Genomic DNA, 17,655 nt, shown 5'->3' with positions numbered 1-17,655 from the left:
TTTCACCCCAAAGTAGAGAGCTCTCCCCTGCAAGGGAGACAGGGAGAGGGGCAAGGACTTCAGAGGTCTTGCAAAACAAAACACAAAAATGCACCAAAAAACAAAGTCACCAAATTAAACTGTGTTGGGTAACTGGAAACCTCTGGAGAGTTGTAAAGTATAGAATCCAGGAGAAGAAATGTTATGATGATGGTATTACTTCTGTGTAAAATTTGAATATATTTCCAAACATTTTACAAACTTATAATTCTTAGCACTAAATCCTACCAATTATGAGGCAAGGTACCACTTAAGTGCTATCTCCTCTTCTTCCCCTCACCTCTAATCAAACACCAAACTAGGCACAATTTACCTTTCCCATACTCCTCAGTCCCTTCTCTCCCCTCTTCCACCCGGGTAGCCCCCTGGACATCGTTCCTCTAAGGAACATCACCTTGCCTGTGGACACAGCTCCACACAATTAAAAGCACCCTCTCCCTGCAGCCCGTGGAGTCTCTCCCACAGATATGATTAAGTGGCTCCCTGGATAAATGGCTTCATGGGGTACACTCCCCACAGAGATCCCAGAACCTAAATACCGCAGCAGTTGAGCACATGGAAGGGCTGCACAGACAAATAATATCAGGTCCAATTCTGCCTCCAACACTTGGTGACTGTGGACCCTCACGCAAGGCAGGAATATGTTGATTCAAACTCCTTAGGCCTCGCACCCACCTGGACACCCAAAAGATAAAAGGGTGCTTCCCAGTGAAAGATCTACACAGAGCAGGAGAGAGGGGCCTGGAAGGAAGGGCCTCTAATTCTCTGGTAATAGGAAACCCCTGTAAAAGGTTTCCCCAGGGCACAGAAGCAGGAGGACAGAGGAAGTGCATCCATCCCAGGCCAATAACTGAGGGGGTCTGAGAAGGCCTCAGCACTGTACTTGGACATGGAGAAGCTCCCACCAAAGAGAGACACCCGGCCCAACACTGGAGATATTGACGTCACGGCCCCTCGCCTTCCGCACTAGGGGCAGCAGACTCAGGGTCACCTCGATCACCCCCAACAGGTTCACGTCCAGTATCTTCATGAAGTTCTGTTTGGTCAGCCACTCATTGGGTGCGGTGGGCATGGAGATGTCGGCTTTATTCACCAGGCCCCAGACTCCTGGGAACTGTGAGGGCGAGAGGGCAACACTGTGCTGGGCCCATAAGTGAGGACCCAGCTGTGGTTCCAAGTCACCTTCCACCCAGTGAGGACTTTAGGAGAGAGGCTGCAGGGGGAACGGCTGGAACAGAGACCAACATGCTGCCTGCGGGTTTGGGGAGACCAGACCCTGTAAGCGGTTGGAGGACAGAAGGTGCGCCACCCTCCTGACTCAATCTTCACGCCCAGCCCACTGCCTGGTGACAAGGGGCAAGCACCCCAGATTGGATGAAGGCAGGGACTGAGGCTGAAGAAATCTAGTGGGTCCATAGTCTGGAACTCGGAGGGTGAAGTTTTGTGTTTTCACAGTCCATGTTGTCCTTCCAGACGTTATCAATATTCACCTATATTTTCAGATTTTCTGACAGCTGCAGGACTGAGTGCCCAACAGCTACACACAGATAGACCATGAGGAAGGGAGGGGAAGAGAGGATTAAAAGACAATGGATAAAAGACAAAAACAAAAAGATGAGTAATATCTGGGTGGAGATTGGCTGGGTAGAACAGACCTGAAATCCCAGGTTTGGGAGAATGTGTTGACAGGCCTGGTATTGACCTCTAGGGCCTGGCTTTGAAATACCCGCATCGATACTGAGCAATGTTCCAGCAGGAATCTGGGGAATTCCATGGGGTAGGCTTTCAGGGGAAGGCAGGGCTGCCACTATTAACCACCCTCCCCCAAATCGGAATTTACACTTTGTCCCAGAAAAACCCACCCTCTCCTCCCACCCAAGGAGGCCACTCTGGCCCTAAGCCCCTCTATTCACAGGTCACCCAGCTTCCTGGAAACCTCTCCGCAAGACTCAGAGACGTGTACCAAGAATTTAAAGACGTAACCAACTAACAGAACTCACAGCAGAAAAGCAGGGTCAGGGGAGTTGGGTGCAGGGTGTTGGAATTATTAATACACAGAGTTAGACCCTCCCTTACTCTGTACCAAGTCTACCCTTGTAGGAATGTATATTCTCCCACCATATTTGACACCAAAGACCCAATCAACATACAGGGTTATATTATTGTACAACATGAGATATGTAGCCAATATTTTGTAATAACTGTAAATGGAATGTAACCTTTAAAAATTGTAAAAAGAATTTTTTAAGGCAAAAACAAACAAACCAAAAAACCAAACAAACAAACAAAAATATGCATGGTTATAGACTAGAAAATTTGGTAAATAAATTTTATCAAGACGTCATTTACGTTCAACACAATGAATAAAATCTAGGAAACCATTACATATTATATCATGATGTACTGCCTTAGTAAGTAATGTTATTCTAAAGGATACAATATTCCATTATTAAAAATTATGTCTTTGAAATTTTTCTATTATATTGTAAAATTTATTAACTTCTTTTAATAAGTATCAAGATACCACTATATGCAAAATATAATACCATGTATGTCAAAATATTATCAGTACTTATCTCTGGGTGGTGAGATTTTGGGTGAGTTTGGTTTTCATCCCTGTACTTTTTCGTTTCCACAATGATCATGTTTTATATTTATACTAAGATAAAAGAAATTAATGTTCTTTCCCTCACCAATAAAAAAAAGACAGAACTGTAGTAAACAAAAACAAAAAAACAAAAAGAAAAGAGAAGGTGACCCCACAGTAGTTTTCTGACCTTCCTTAGACAAGTCCTGACAGCTCAGTGTCGACATCTGAAAAATGCGTGACATTTAAACACAAGTTGGATGACTAGGGGTCACCAGCAAGAACATGATCAAGTGCTGAGAACTCAGCTCAGCTCCAGCGCCGCAGCCCAGCCCTCCATGCAGCCTTCCAGCCAGAGTGCCCATCTCCACCCGTCCTCCAGAATCTGCACCCTGATCCCCCTGGTCACTCAGCATCAAGGAACCCAGACCTCCTACTGACAGTGGAGGGGACACCAGACAGGAAGTCTGCAAGGACACATTCTCACCAGGGAAAACTCTCCCCCAGGCTGCAGAGCCTCAAGGTTGAGAGGTGGAGGTGGGATGGAAGAGGCTTGGCTGGTAAGCTGGGTGAGGAGAAGAACACAGGGAGGACTTCAAGTCCTGGAAAACACCTTGGGAATCTCCCCAGGCAGCTGTCATGGGGTCTCCACTTCACAGAGAGGAATCAGATTGAGAAATCTGGGTGGTACCTCTGTCCCTCGCATGTTCCTTTACCCACTTGGCGGCTGCAGTGATGCTCTCAGTCTTGGCGACGTCCAGGATCACTGTCTCCAGCCTGTCTGACGTCTGGCCCTTCAGCTGCTCCGCCCCCTGCACCATCAGACATGCATCCAGGACCCTCAAGCCTCGCAGGTCCAGCTGCCTGGCCAGTGGGTTCCCGAAGCCCGAGTCACAGCCCGTGATGAAGACGAACTTGTCCTGGAGGAGGCTCACCACCTGCCTCTCCCGGTACCAGCGCAGGAGGTAGTACAGGCCCACGAGGACCGCCAGGTACAGCCACATGGCTTTGCAGGGGACAGACACAGGCAGACTGGGGTGAAACTCGAGTCTGGCTAGTGTCGAGACAGGAGGACTTAGAACACACACAATGTTGGTTGGCCAACCAGCCTCCAGGCTCTCTGGCATGGAGTCCTCAGGATTTTCCTGTTCACCCTCTTTAGTGACTATTATTGATTCTGGCCTCAATTTGCATGTTTATTTTTAGTACACTTAATTCATTTCTAATAGACATCATTGCATTTCCAAAACAACGCCTTGAGGATGAGAATACTTTTTTTTCCCAGACACATTTTCCTGGTTCCCCACTCCTCCCTGTTTCCTCCTGCCCACCTCTCCTCTCCCCCACCACCCCCCCGCACACACATTGGAACACTTATATCTCAGGTCTCATGGTTAAGGGCTGATTTCTTTACTTTTTCTGCTCAAGGGTGGGACCCGGGTCTTCCTGACCTACTGGAGATTCTTACATAGGGAATAAACATGGAATCAAGACACAAGTGGCTTCAAAACCCAGCTCTGCTGCCAACCAGCTGTGTGACCTTGGGCAGCTGGCTTAGCCTCTGAGCCTGGTCTCCTCCTCTGGCTCAGCTCCCAGAATTCACTCCTGAAAGACTAAGTCCCTCTCAGCCTCTCTAGGATTAGAAGGGGAAGGCAAACGAGAATAAGGTCTCTCCTGGTGAAGAGGTTCCCCGGGCCAGAAAGGTGTTCAGGAGAACAGCGGGGGTGTCTGATCTCAGAGGCAAGGAGAGGGGACAAGAAGGGGATGGGGGCGACACACGCAATGGTGAGACGTCTCCCAGATGCCGGGCCAGTTGTTGGAAGGACTCACACAAAGCTGGTCTAACCGTTGCTCCCCTTTCACTCTGTGAAGATGCCCTGCCCACAGCCCTGGGTGCCCGGCTACATTGCCCTCTGCCCCTCCTGTGCTGAGTGAGGCCCTGCCCTGCCCGGCACCACACCCCGAATCCAGACCATTCAGACACTGAGAAAAGACTGACTTGAACGGGGATCATGGGATGGGCTGTGCGAACCTCCCCCCAGGCAGCGTGGGCTGTAAAGCCCAATAATTGGAAAGGTGTTAGTTCGGTTTGTATCAGGGTTATGATGGAGAGGAGGAGGGAGCTGCCCCCTCAGGAGACTAAGGAAAGGACCAGAGGCTGGACCCCAGAACAGCTGTGCATGCAGGGGCTTTCATGGTGTGGTGGTGAATACCATTTGTTAAAGGGGGTAGAATTATGATGAGTGGGGTGCCTACCCACTGGCACCCTTGTGGCCTCTGATGGACTGGGCTCCAGTCCCTGCTCAGGTCACCAACTGGACCTGCCTCGCCCCCCAGGAGAAAAAAACTGGGATGGGGTTGAGGCATGCTGAGGCTCCGAGGGACTTTGAGGAGGAGGACACCTTTGTCACTGCGGTTCTCCCTCCAGTGCGACCGGCTCCTGAAGGGAGCTACAGGAAGCAGCAGTGGTTTGTGTCCTTCAGGAGGTGCTAGCAGAAACCAGAGTCCTAATCAGTCCACTCTTCCCTGACTCTCTGGAGGGGACTCCCGGAGGTGGGCCCAACCCTCTTGAATACCTTTCCCCACGGGGATACAAAATGGCTCAACAGTCATTGTCTGGGGGAAGAGAAACGGCACGATGTTGGCTGGCCAACCTGCCTCCAGGCTCTCTGGCACGGAGTCCTCAAGATTTTCCTGTTCACCCTCTTTAGTGACTTCTGAATTTAGTGAAATCCAGAAGTTCCAGGTTAAGCCTGAAGCAATGGTTTCATGTTAATGAAGCCACACGGACTGTGCTGTGTGTGCTGAATTCTAGAGAATTGCTGCCTCAGATTCCCCCCGAGGGCAAGGGCTGAGTCTCATCTTCTTGTATTTCCAGGACCTGGCAGTGCCTAGCATCTGACAGAGATGAATGAATGATCACCGCAACATCCTTTTCCCCTGCATTTCTTTTTTTTTTTTTTTTTTTTTTTTTTTTGCGGTACGCGGGCCTCTCACTGCTGTGGCCTCTCCCGTTGCAGAGCACGGGCTCCAGACGCGCAGGCTCAGCGGCCATGGCTCACGGGCCCAGCCGCGGCATGTGGGATCTTCCCGGACCGGGGCACGAACCCGTGTCCCCTGCATCGGCAGGCGGACTCTCAACCGCTGCGCCACCAGGGAAGCCCTCTTTTTTTTTTTTAAATAAATTTATTTTTATTTATTTATTTTTGGCTGCATTGGGTCTTCGTTGCTGTGTGTGGGCTTTCTCTAGTTGTGGCGAGGGGGTTGCCCAGCAGTTGTGGCGCACGGGCTTAGCTGCTCCAACAGCATGTGGGATATTCCCGGGCCAGGGCTCGAACCCGTGTCCCCCGCATTGGCAAGCAGATTCTTAACCACTGCGCCACCAGGGAAGTCCCTCCCCTGCATTTCTTACCTTGTCTGACAAGATGAAATTCCCTGAAGCTTCCGTCTCCCGCATCTTTATAATGGGGGAGGGGAATCCAGATGACTTCAGTGAGTCCTCTCTGCTCCAGCTCTCCAGGAGTCTAAGAATCCATATGTTGTCATCAAAATAGTGAAACTTTAGGAAGTTGGGCCCTCAGGAAGCACCGGAAAATTCAAGGGGAATTTCTGTGCAGCACACATTAGGTGCTCAAGATGAGTCAGTAGAAACAATAAATCTGCAATCAGAAAGGGAATGTTAGCACATCTACGGAGACCCGGGGAAGGTGCTTCGGGTCAGGAGGTGGGGGAATCTGAGTGAGGAACAGAAGAAAGGGGAGGTATGGAAAAGTGAAGGGGTGGGGCGGAATACTGAGGCCTTCCAGGAGGCTGCTGGGTGGGGCCGATTTTCCCTGGGGTAATGGTACCCAGGGACCTTCCAGTCTCTCTCAGTCTCTCCAAGCTTCCTCTTCCTCAGACTAATGTGCACATCCCCACACACACTTTCCCAAGAGGGAAACCATGAGAGGAAACAGTTGTCCTTCATCTTGTGGAAGGATAAGGGCTGGGAGAAAAGGCAACTCATCTTCCCTTTCTCAAGCGCTTCCCTAGATCATCCCACACATCTCTCAGCCTCCATAAAGGGGGCTTCTCCCCCAACCAAGAAATATCCCAGAACTCCCAGGGCTCAGTCCGCTTCATGGAAGTGTTGGTCCTACCCCATTTTCTCATCCTAGCCCCTATCCATGAGAAGCTCTTCTACTAGGGTGGTCATTTTTAACCTTTTGGATATCATGGACCCCTTTTCTTTTTAATACATTTATTTATTTGTTTTTATTTTTGGCTGTGTTGAGTCTTCGTTGCTGCGCATGGGCTTTCTCTAGTTGAGGCGAGCGGGGGCTACTCTTCGTTGCTGTGCTCAGGCTTCTCATTGTCATGGCTTTTCTTGTTGCCGAGCATGGGCTCTAGAGCGCAGGCTCAGTAGTTGTGGTGCACGGGCTTAGTTGCTCCGTGGCATGTGGGATCTTCCCGGGCCAGGGATCGAACCCGTGTCCCCTGCATTGGCAGGTGGATTCTTAACCACTGCGCCACCAGGGAAGCCCCATCATGGACCCCTTTGAGCACCCAAGGAAGGCTCGAAGCCCCATAAAAATGACAACACAACAGGCAGGATTTTGTACCTAATTTTCGGTGAGTTCACAGACCACCTAAAGCCATTAGGTGCCAGCATCCAGGTCAAGAATCCCTGCAGTAAGAGTTTACTGAACTACTAGCAGAGAGACTCAGGCGAGTTGTTGAATCTCTCTGTGCCTCAGTCTCCTTGTCTACAATAGAACCCACACCTCATTGAGTTTTTGCCAGGATTAAATGAGGTGATACTTGGAAAGCACATTGCAGTCATGCCTGGCAAATGTAACTGTAATAGCTGTGAGCTCTCACTGTTACTCCATCTCTTCTGTGGTGATTCATAGTGGCATTTGTGGTTCTTGACCTTCTGTGTAAGAAACAGAATGTCAGATACTAAATAAAAGAGGAAGCTGGTGTTGATCCAGTTCAGAGAGAAAAAAAAATGGTTAGTGTCGGTGGGACTAGGGAGAGGATCTCAAGGTCAATTCCACAAAAAAGGGATTTCTCCCTCCTCATCTCCAAGAAGCAGAACACGGGGCATGTTTATGCCAAGCACTTTACATATACAATGTCATGTATCTCACACAGTAATCCTGCAAGGAGGCACCATTATCCTCATTTTACATATAAAGAAAGTGAGGCTCAGGAAGATAAAGCGACTTGCCCAAAGTCACACAGCTACCAAGTGGTGGGACAAGGTGTCAAAGGCAGGTCTGGTCCCCAAGCTAGTGTTCTCTCTACTGTCTCCGGGATGAGTGAGGGAGCAGGGGAGAGCCGAGCAGAGCAAGGATAGGGTCACTGGGCCACATCCATCTTTGGGGAGCCTGGGGAGCTCCCTGTCTGGTGTTCCTGGGTAGACAAGGCTGCGTCCCTGGTGTGGGGCAAAGCCATGGCAGGAGGTCAGAGCAACTTCCGAGGCTGGACTTGTCTTCTGCACTCAGTGAGCTTCTGGAAGCTCAGGCTGGGGAAGGAAGGACAATGGTTGTCAAACTCCTCAGCCTTGACCTGTCCACAGTCCACCTGCCCTCGCACACAAAGTAGGGTCCTTTGCCACACGAGCCGGACAAGTGGGGCAATTCCTTGAACAGCCCACCCCACCCCTTCCTCCAGGGTCCAGGCACAAGCTCTTGGCCCTCCCAACCCTGAGAAGCTGCCTGCCTTTATCTGTGTCTTCCAATAACTCCTTCCTGGTACCTTCCTTCCTTTCTGATTGTGATTACAATATCTTGTCTATATTTTGGGGGGGAAAAATGGGGGGGAGGGAGAGGAAGGAAAAAGAGTAAATTTCCAGGAATTGTTTTGCTGCTGCTGCTCCTGTTGCTTGGAGCAAAGCTGTTTGCCCCCCTCCTCCTGCCCAGGCTGGCAAGGAGCCTGGGATCCTGCCCCTCCCTCTTTCCCTTCCTTCCAGTCTCTCTTTCCAGCTGCCTCCCTCCTCCCTCCAAAGAAAAACACCCACATGAAAACTGCAGAGTTATCACTCATTCCTTCCTGAGGGGGCAGCTTTCCCTCTGTGCCTCTGCCAGAAGGAGCCACCATCACTTCCTCTTGCTGCAAATACACATTGGGAGGTGGGGGCGGGCGGGGGGAGGGCTGGGAGCAGGTGGAGGTAAGGCGGCAGGGGGTGACGTCTCCACGTGGGAGGGAGAAGGTCCTGGGTAGAAGATTCAGAGACCCAGGACTGAGCCAGTAAAATGCAGTCTTGAGAGGAAGGGAAATGACCATGGGTCAGAATGTGTGGTCCCTGTGGAGAGAATAGAAGGCAGAACTAGGGTTTTTTCTGGCAGGTGCTTGGTCCAGTAGAGCCTCCATCTGCATGGGTCAAAGGCATGGAGAAGGAAGTGAAAATTCTCAGAAGGCTCCTTACTGAAAAGAGATAGCCATAGGATAGAAACTGAGATCCTAAACAGAGAGAGTAGAACTGTCTGAAAAATCAAGGTAACCCACATTTTAGGGATTCCTTGGTGGTCCAGTGATTAGGACTCAGCGCTTTCACTGCTGGGGGCCTGGGTTCGATCCCTGGTCGGGCAAGGCATGGCAGACCACACACACACACACATTTTACTTCGTCACAGCTCATCATGACAGATTTCTTGACCTAGGAGTGATCTGATGTGTGAGTGGAAGTGTGACATAATAAATATTTGGTCTCTGCTCCCAGTTCCTCACACAGAGCTCCTAAAACTCTTGTAATTTCCTGAGTGATGCAAGTGATAGGAGCATCTTACACAGAATTCCTAAACCCCTTGGAAATTCCTGGGTGATAGGAATGTCTTTTGTTCTAATGAGATGACTCTAGGTGGGCTCCAGGAAGGCTTCAGGGTGGGGCTGATCACCAGAAAGACCAAGTCTTGATTAGAAGCTTAGAACTTTTAGCTGCACTCCCACCATCCTCTGGAAAGAAGAATGGGGTTGGAGATTAACTTAATAATTGATCACGCCTATGTGATGAAGCCGCCATTAAAATTCCTAAACTGGGCTTCCCTGGTGGCACAGTGGTTGAGGGTCCGCCTGCCGATGCGGGGGACGCGGGTTCATGCCCCAGTCTGGGAGGATCCCACATGCCGTGGAGCGGCTGGGCCCATGGGCCGTGGCCACTGGGCCTGCGCGTCCGGAGCCTGTGCTCCGCAACGGGAGAGGCCGCAGCAGTGAGAGGCCTGCGTACCGCAAAAAAAAAAAAAAAAAAAAAATTTCCTAAACTATGAGGTTCAGAGAACTTCTGGGTTGGTGAACGCATCCAAGTGCCAGGAGGGTGGTGCATTCCAACTCCACAAGGACAGACCTCACCCTATGTACCTCTTTATCTGGTTGTTCATTTGTATCCTTTATAATAAAACAGAAAACATAAGCAGAAGCAAACTATCAAAATTGCCAGGAGGGGGGTTGTGGGAACACCTGTCTTTGCAGTCATGTTGGACAGAAGTGTGGGTACCTAGGGGAACCCATTGATTGCATCTAAAGTAAGGAAAATCTTGTGAGACTGAGCCCTTAAACCTGTGGAGTTGGACACTAACTCCAGGTGGTTGGTGTCAGAATTGAATTAAATTACAGAACACCCAATTGATGTCTGGAGAGTTGGAAAACTGGTTGGTTTGGGGGAGAAAACTCTACACATTTGGTGTCAGAAGTGTCATGAGTAGAGAAACAGTTTTTCTAGAGGAGGCCTTAAGAAAACTGAAAATTAAAAATATTCCCTTCCATGGAGATGGTTGGTGGTGATGGTTGCTCAACAATGTGAATGCACTTAATGCTACTGAACTGTATACTTTAAAATAGCCACAATGGTAAATTTGATGTTACGTTTATTTTACTACAATTTAAAAAGTCAATTAGCAGACTTTTAAAAAATCCCCTCCTTGAATGGATAAACAAAATGTGGTATATCCATGCAATGGAATATTACTCAGCCACAAAAAGGAGTGAAGCACAGATACAGGCTACAACACAGATGAACCTCAAAAATGTTATGCTAAGTGATGCAAATCAATGAAGTTAGAACACTCCCTCACACCATACACACACACACACACACACACACACACAAACTCAAAATGGCTTAAAGACAAATGTTAAGATAGGACACCATAAAACTCCTAGAAGAGGACACAGGCAAAACATTCTCTGATATAAATTGTGGCAATGTTTTCTTAGGTCAGTCTCTTAAGGCAATAGAAATAAAAGCAAAAATAAACAAATGGGACCTAATCAAACTTACAAGCTTTTGCACAGCAAAGGAAACCATAAACAAAATGAAAAGACAACCTACAGAATGGGAGAAAATATTTGCAAATGATGCAACCAACAAAGGCTTAATTTCCAAAATATACAAACAGCTCATACAACTCAATAACAACAACAAAAACCCAATCAAAAAACGGGCAGAAGGGAACTTCCCTGGTGGTCCAATGGTTAAGACTCTGTGTTTCCAATGCAGGGGTCATGGGTTCGATCCCTGGTGGGGGAACTAAGATCCCACATGCTGCATGGCACGGCTAATAAATAATAATAATAAATGGGCAGAAGACTGAGAGAGACATTTCTCCAAAGAAGACAGACAGGGACTTCCCTGGTAGTGTAGTGGTTAAGAATCCGCCTGCCAAGGCAGGGGACACGGGTTCGAGCCCTGGTCCGGGAAGATACCACATGCCACGGAGCAACTAAGCCTGTGTGCCACAACTACTGAGCCTGTACTCTAGAGCCTGTGAGCCACAACTACCAAGCCCATGCGCCTAGAGCCCATGCTCTGCAACAATAGAAGCCACCGCAATGAGAAGCCCTCACACTGCAACGAAGAGTAGCCCCCACTCGCCGCAACTAGAGAAAGCCTGCGCAGAGCAACGAAGACCCAACGTAGCCAAAAATAAATAAATACATTTTTAAAAATAAATAAAAATCCTTAAAAAAAAAAAAGACATACAGATGGCCAATAGGCACATGAAAAATGCTCAACATTGCTAATTATCACAGAAATGCAAATCAAAACTACAATGAAGTATCACCTCACACCAGTCAGAATGGCCATCATTAAAAAGTCTACAAATAAAGTGAGAGAGAGGCATGGACATATATACACTACCAAACGTAAAATAGATAGCTAGTGGGAAGCAGCCGCATGGCACAGGGAGATCAGCTCAGTGCTTCGTGAGGGGTGGGATAGGGAGGGTGGGAGGGAGGTAGACGCAAGAGGGAAGAGATATGGGAACATACGTATATGAATAACTGATTCACTTTGTTATAAAGCAGAAACTAACACACCATTGTAAAGCAATTATACTCCAATAAAGATGTTAAAAAAAATGTCTACAAATAACAAATGCTGGAGAGGATGTGGAGAAAAGGGAACCCTCCTACATACACTGTTGGTGGGAATGTAAATTGGTGCAGCCACTATGGAAAACAGTATGGAGTTTCCTTACAAAACTAAAAATAGAGTTGCCATATGATCCACCAATCCCACTCCTGGGCATATATCTGGAAAAGACAAAAATAATAATTTGAAAAGATACATGCACCCCACTGTTCATAGCACTATTTGCAATACTCATGACATGGAAGCAACCTAAATGTCCATTGACAGATGAATGGATAAAGAAGATGTGGTGTGTGTGTGTGTGTGTGTATATATATATATATATCAGCCATAAAAAAGAAAGAAATAATGCCATTTGCAGCAACATGGATGGACCTAGAGATTATCATACTAAGTGAAGTAAGTCAGACAGAGAAAGATAAATACCATATGATATCACATGTGAATCTAAAATATGATACAAATGAACTTATTTACAAAACAGAAACAGACTCACAGACATAGAAAACAAATGTATGGTTACCAAAGGGGAAAGGCAGTGGGGGAGGGATAAATTAGGAGTTTGGGATTAGCAGATACAAACCACTGTATATAAAATAGATAAACAACAAGGTCCTACTGTATGTCATAGGGAACTATATTCAATATCTTATAATAAACCATGATGGAAAAGAATATGAAAAAGAATATATATATATATATATATATAAAAAACTGAATCACCTTGCTATACACCAGAAACTAACACAACATTGTAAATCAACTATATTTCAATAAAAAAATTTTTAACATTATGCTAAGTGAAAAAAAAGAGACACAAAGGTCACACGCATGATTTGACTGATATTAAATACCCTTAATAGGTAAATCCACAGAGACAGGAAGCAGAAGGGTGGTTACCAGGTGGCTGCCAGGGGCTGAGGGGTGAGGGGATCTGAGACTGCATGCTTAATGGGTGTGGTGTTTTCTTTTGGGGTGATGAAAATATTTTGGAATTAGATAGAAGTGGTGGTTGCACAACAACGTGAATACTAAATGCCATTGAATTGTAAACTCTAAAATAGTTAATATTGTCATAGGGATCTCACCTCGATTAAATTTAATCCCCTCCAGCCAGCACACCCCTGGCCCTACAGCCTACAAAACATGGGCCCAGCTCCAGGCGGTTCTGCTCTCTTTTTGCTGCTGCTGTGTGGCTTGTGTGAGACAGGCAACGTCTCTGGATAAGGAAGCCCATCCTCCCTCCCCGCAGAGGTACCTCAGGGATCAAATGACTAACTGAGGTGAAAGAGCTCTGAGAAGCAGGATGCTCTGCTGACACGATGCTCACCAACAACACAAATCCAGGGGCTCCAAGCCTTCCCCTTGGCTTGGAGGGAGAGAGAAGCCTGGTGTCTGTCTTCTCTCTCTCTCCCTCTCTCTCTCCTCCACACTTGGCCAGAGCAGTATGAGCTGTAGGGGGGAGAATGCTGTTCTCCTTCCCCTCCCCATCCAGGAGTCTCCCCGAAGCTCAACACGGCCCCTTCCCCACCCACGTTCAGTCTACCTCTCTCTCCAGATTCTCACCTCAGATCACAAAGTGAAGGCTGGGGGAATGGCAGGGGTGGCCATTCAGCAAAAGAGCCAGAGTGATTACGTCTGAATAATTTTCAGATTTATTTTAGCCCTCCCACTCCCATCCAGTTCTGCTTCAGTAGGTATCAAGACAGACAGGGGAGAGTGGGATGCCAATCCCATTTATCGGGTGGAAAACACATACATACGTAAAGCGTTAGCACGTCACTTTGATGGCTCATTTAATTCTCACAGACACCCGTATTAGTAGATACTATTGCTGTCCCATTTTGCAGAGGAGAGAACTGAGGCTTAAAGAGGTAAATTCACACAGCCACAGGAGTCTGGAATTTAACGCTTGCAGCCTGACTCCTCCCTGTCACCGCTACACTGGATGTTTTGCTGTGACTTCCCCTCTAACTGGATTGGGGGAAGGCAGGAAAAACCCCGACCCTCTCCCACAGAGCCTCAGCCAGTGATACTGCTTCCCGGATGAGAAGGGCGGCCCTGAAGCCCGCAGCAAAGCCAGCCCCACGGCCACGGTCCCTCCAGCCTCCCCGCAGCTCCACAGCAGTCCAGACCTGCCGGCCCTCCAGGACCGGAGGTGCTCCCAACAGGGAAACTCAGGTGAGTGTTGCCCTCTCTCAGGGAAGAAGGCAGTGGAGTTTGGAGACGATTGGCTTCCCTGCACGATCCACAGATGTTCCCAGGGATGAACTGGAAGTGTGTGTGTCTGTGCCTGTGTTTGTGTATGTGTGTCCCATACACAAGGCCCAAATAGCAAGACAGAGCAAGAGCCCCTAAGGAAGGCCTGTGTGAAAGGGCCAAAGGGTGAAGCGCCAGGAGAGAAGTGGAGGTTGAGCCCACCTGGGCTGGAGGAGGGCGGGACTGGCCGGGCCGGGGAGAAGGCGTTTGGCCTCTGGTCTCTCCCACCACTGAGACCCCTTAACAAAATATTTGTGTTCGTGGGTTAAAGCCGGCAGTGAGCCGTGTGCTATTTATTCACGGTTTGAATGTTACACTTCCCTTTCTTGCCTCTTCAGACGCAGGATCTTGGCCCCCGTGGCCTGCGGCCTTGGGAACACCAGGCTGCTTTCGAGGCCTCCCCTCTCTTCCAACCCTCCCTTCTCCCCACTAGGCACTTGCTGGTCCTCATGTCGGCCCCGGGGCCCAGCGTGGCGCCCGCCAGCGAGGCGGGAGAGATCCACAACTGGACGGAACTGCTCCACTTCTTCAACCACACCCTGCCCGAGTGCCACATGGAGCTCAGCGAGAGCACCAAGCGAGTGGCCCTGTTCGTGCTCTACCTGGCTGTCTTCGTGGTCGGGCTGGTGGAGAACCTGCTGGTGATCTGCGTCAACTGGCGCGGGGCGGCCCGCGCAGGGCTGCTGCGCCTCTACGTCCTCAACATGGCCATCGCCGACCTGGGCATCGTCCTGTCCCTGCCCGTGTGGATGCTGGAGGTCACGCTGGACTACACCTGGCTCTGGGGCAGCTTCTCCTGCCGCTTCACTCACTACTTCTACTTTGCCAACATGTACAGCAGCATCTTCTTCCTGGTGTGCCTCAGCATCGACCGCTACGTCACCCTCACCAACGCCTCTCCCTCCTGGCAGCGCCACCAGCATCGAGGGCGGCGGGCCGTGTGCGCCGGGGTCTGGGTCCTCTCGGCCCTCATCCCGCTGCCCGAGGTGGTCCACATACGGCTGGTGGAGAGCTTTGAGCCCATGTGCCTCTTCATGGCGCCCTTTGAAACGTACAGCACATGGGCCCTGGCGGTGGCCCTGTCCACCACCGTCCTGGGCTTCCTGCTGCCCTTCCCTCTCATTGCGGTCTTCAACGTGCTGACGGCCTGCCGGCTTCGGCGGGCGGGACAGCCTGAGGGCCGGCGCCACTGCCTGCTGGTGTGTGCCTACATTGCCGTCTTTGTCACCTGCTGGCTGCCCTACCATGTGACCCTGCTGCTGATCACACTGCACGGGACCCACATCTCCCTCCACTGCTATCTGGCCCACCTGCTCTACTTCTTCTACGACATCATTGACTGCTTCTCCATGCTGCACTGCGTCGTCAACCCCATCCTGTACAACTTTCTCAGCCCGAGCTTCCGGGGCCGGCTGCTCAACGCTGTGGTCCATTACCTTCCCAAGGTCCAGGCCAGGGAGGGCAGACATGCTTCCTCCTCCTCCTCCTCCACCCAGCATTCCATCGTCATCACCAAGGAGGGCAGCCAGCCCCCTGCAGCCAGCCCCCGCCACCACCCAAGCCTGAACTTCCAGGCAGCAGACACCCCACCCACCTCTGCTCCTCGGGCTCTTATAGCCAGCTGAGGAAGATTCCAGTCTCCTCTACCAGCCAAGTAGAAAGCTGGAAGTGTAGGTGAGAGATCGGGGGTGGGGGTGGGGGGCAGGGGGAGAGGGTCAGAGCCCTCATGGCCGAATTTTGAGTATGTCTTAAAATATTGAAGTCGGGGGATGGGGTGGGAGGCAGGGAGGGAGAGGGAACGGGTCCTTGGCGTTGTACCATTCGACACGGTCCCTGTGCCGAAGGGAGACACGCAGGGGAAAAGGAGAAATAAAGAATAGAGACAGACATGACTCTGGATCTCTGAAAAAGTCTGCACTGCAAGCTGGGACTGGGAAGGGAGCTGAAGCTAAAGAGATGCTCAGCGGAAACCAGACGCACCCGTTTCAGAAACCACGCTGGCCGGAAAAGAGTGAGCTCCACAGGAACCCCACACAACTTTCCTTTTGTGTTTGTGCTTGTTGATCTCCTAGCACACATGTAGGCTACAGGGACAAGAGGCCAGAGGCCAAGGAGCCAGGAGGCCTCAGGAGGCTGTTTTCTAGCAGTGCATCCTCAGTGTGATGATAAATGGAGGGGGTGGGCGGTGGGGACAGCAGGGGCGGGGTGAAGCTGAGGTCTCAGACAGGCACCCTGCAGCTGGGCCGGCTCGAGGATTCTCCACCCCCACCATGCAGGAAAGGGCTCCATTTCCTTGCTGATACTCTCCCCTTCGTCCATCCTGATCCCCTCCCCCCGAAGCAGAGGCGCTGTCCCAGAGTCCACGCTCCTCGTAGCCCATCTTCCCCCAGCTCTGGGTCTAGCAGGTTTCCAGACTTCTACCCTCAGTCCCTCCCTTTCTCTCCAGATCATAGGAAAATATCAAGACATCCACTCTGGGAGCAGACTTCGGGACAGGCAGCAGGAGGCACTGACAAGTGCTCTGTCCCTCAGCCTTTGCCCCTGCACGGGGTGGGGAAGTGGAAATCTTCCAATTCTGCCACAGGGCAGAGTTCTGGTGTTCTCCTAAGTCAGGTCTCACCCTCAGACTTCTTTCTTCCTGGCCAAGTCGTCTCATAATTTTCCTGTCCAGCAACTTCTATTAACACTTGTCCTATAGACAGGAAAAGAAGTCCTCTTGTTAACAAGGAGGTCTTCTGGAAAGGGCTCATTTATCAGTTTGGGAAACTAGGACCACGTCCGTGAAGCACTCTGACTGAAGTAGAGCCTACGAGCAGGTCCCAGCCCACCAGTGCCGAGCCCTCCGCCTCTCCATCCTGCCTGTGGAGAACGAGAGGTTTGTGGACACACTCACTGAGACCTTCTGTCCTGCTCAAGTGCTCAGTATGTCAGGAATGTTTAACTTGGAATAACCACTCGCTGACCTAGAGCACCATCTCCTCTGCACTTAGAAATCTGAGACTGTATTCACCAAATGCATTAAACATGTGCTCCAGCGGTGTATGAACCCGTTTGTCAGGAGCACAGAGGGAAATCTGTGTCTAACTCCCCCTGCTCATTGGGCCCAAACCTGAAAAAGGGCCTTTTCTTTTCTTTTCTTTTTTTTTAAGAGTCTTAACGCTTCAAACAGCTGCTTGGTGGCGCAGACCTGAAACCTTTCTCAGCCAGGGGAGTTTGGGCTGTGACTTGGCGCTGCAGTAAGGGCTGACCTAACAAGGCACAGAATGTATTAGAAAGACTTTCCTCACTTGTGCCCACATAAAAACCCAGCCCAGACCCAATGCCCTTATCACTGGCCCCTCTGACTCAGGGTCCAGAAGTTTTCTCAAGGAAACCCAGTTTTACATCTCTGTCACACCCCAGATTACCTGAGGCC

General features: G+C 49.9%; 1 protein-coding gene and 1 pseudogene across 1 annotated transcript; one reads left to right on the top strand and one right to left on the bottom strand.

Annotated features, from left to right (window-relative positions):
- Window positions 1–756: 756 nt before the first annotated feature.
- Window positions 757–3,630, bottom strand: LOC132597959 (retinol dehydrogenase 16-like; annotated as a pseudogene).
- A 10,431-nt stretch (window positions 3,631–14,061) lies between these two features.
- On the top strand, window positions 14,062–15,911 carry GPR182 (G protein-coupled receptor 182). The gene is made up of 2 exons (XM_030866579.3): window positions 14,062–14,162; window positions 14,674–15,911. Exon 2 carries the CDS (start codon window positions 14,690–14,692, stop codon window positions 15,863–15,865), a length of 1,176 nt encoding a protein of 391 aa, XP_030722439.1. The 5' UTR covers window positions 14,062–14,162; window positions 14,674–14,689; the 3' UTR covers window positions 15,866–15,911.
- Window positions 15,912–17,655: the final 1,744 nt, after the last annotated feature.

Source organism: Globicephala melas, chromosome 10 (assembly GCF_963455315.2).
Source record: "Globicephala melas chromosome 10, mGloMel1.2, whole genome shotgun sequence".
NCBI lineage: Eukaryota > Metazoa > Chordata > Mammalia > Artiodactyla > Delphinidae > Globicephala > Globicephala melas.
The sequence above is the reverse complement of the archived record's forward strand: the minus strand, read 5'-3'. Positions and strand labels throughout refer to the sequence as shown.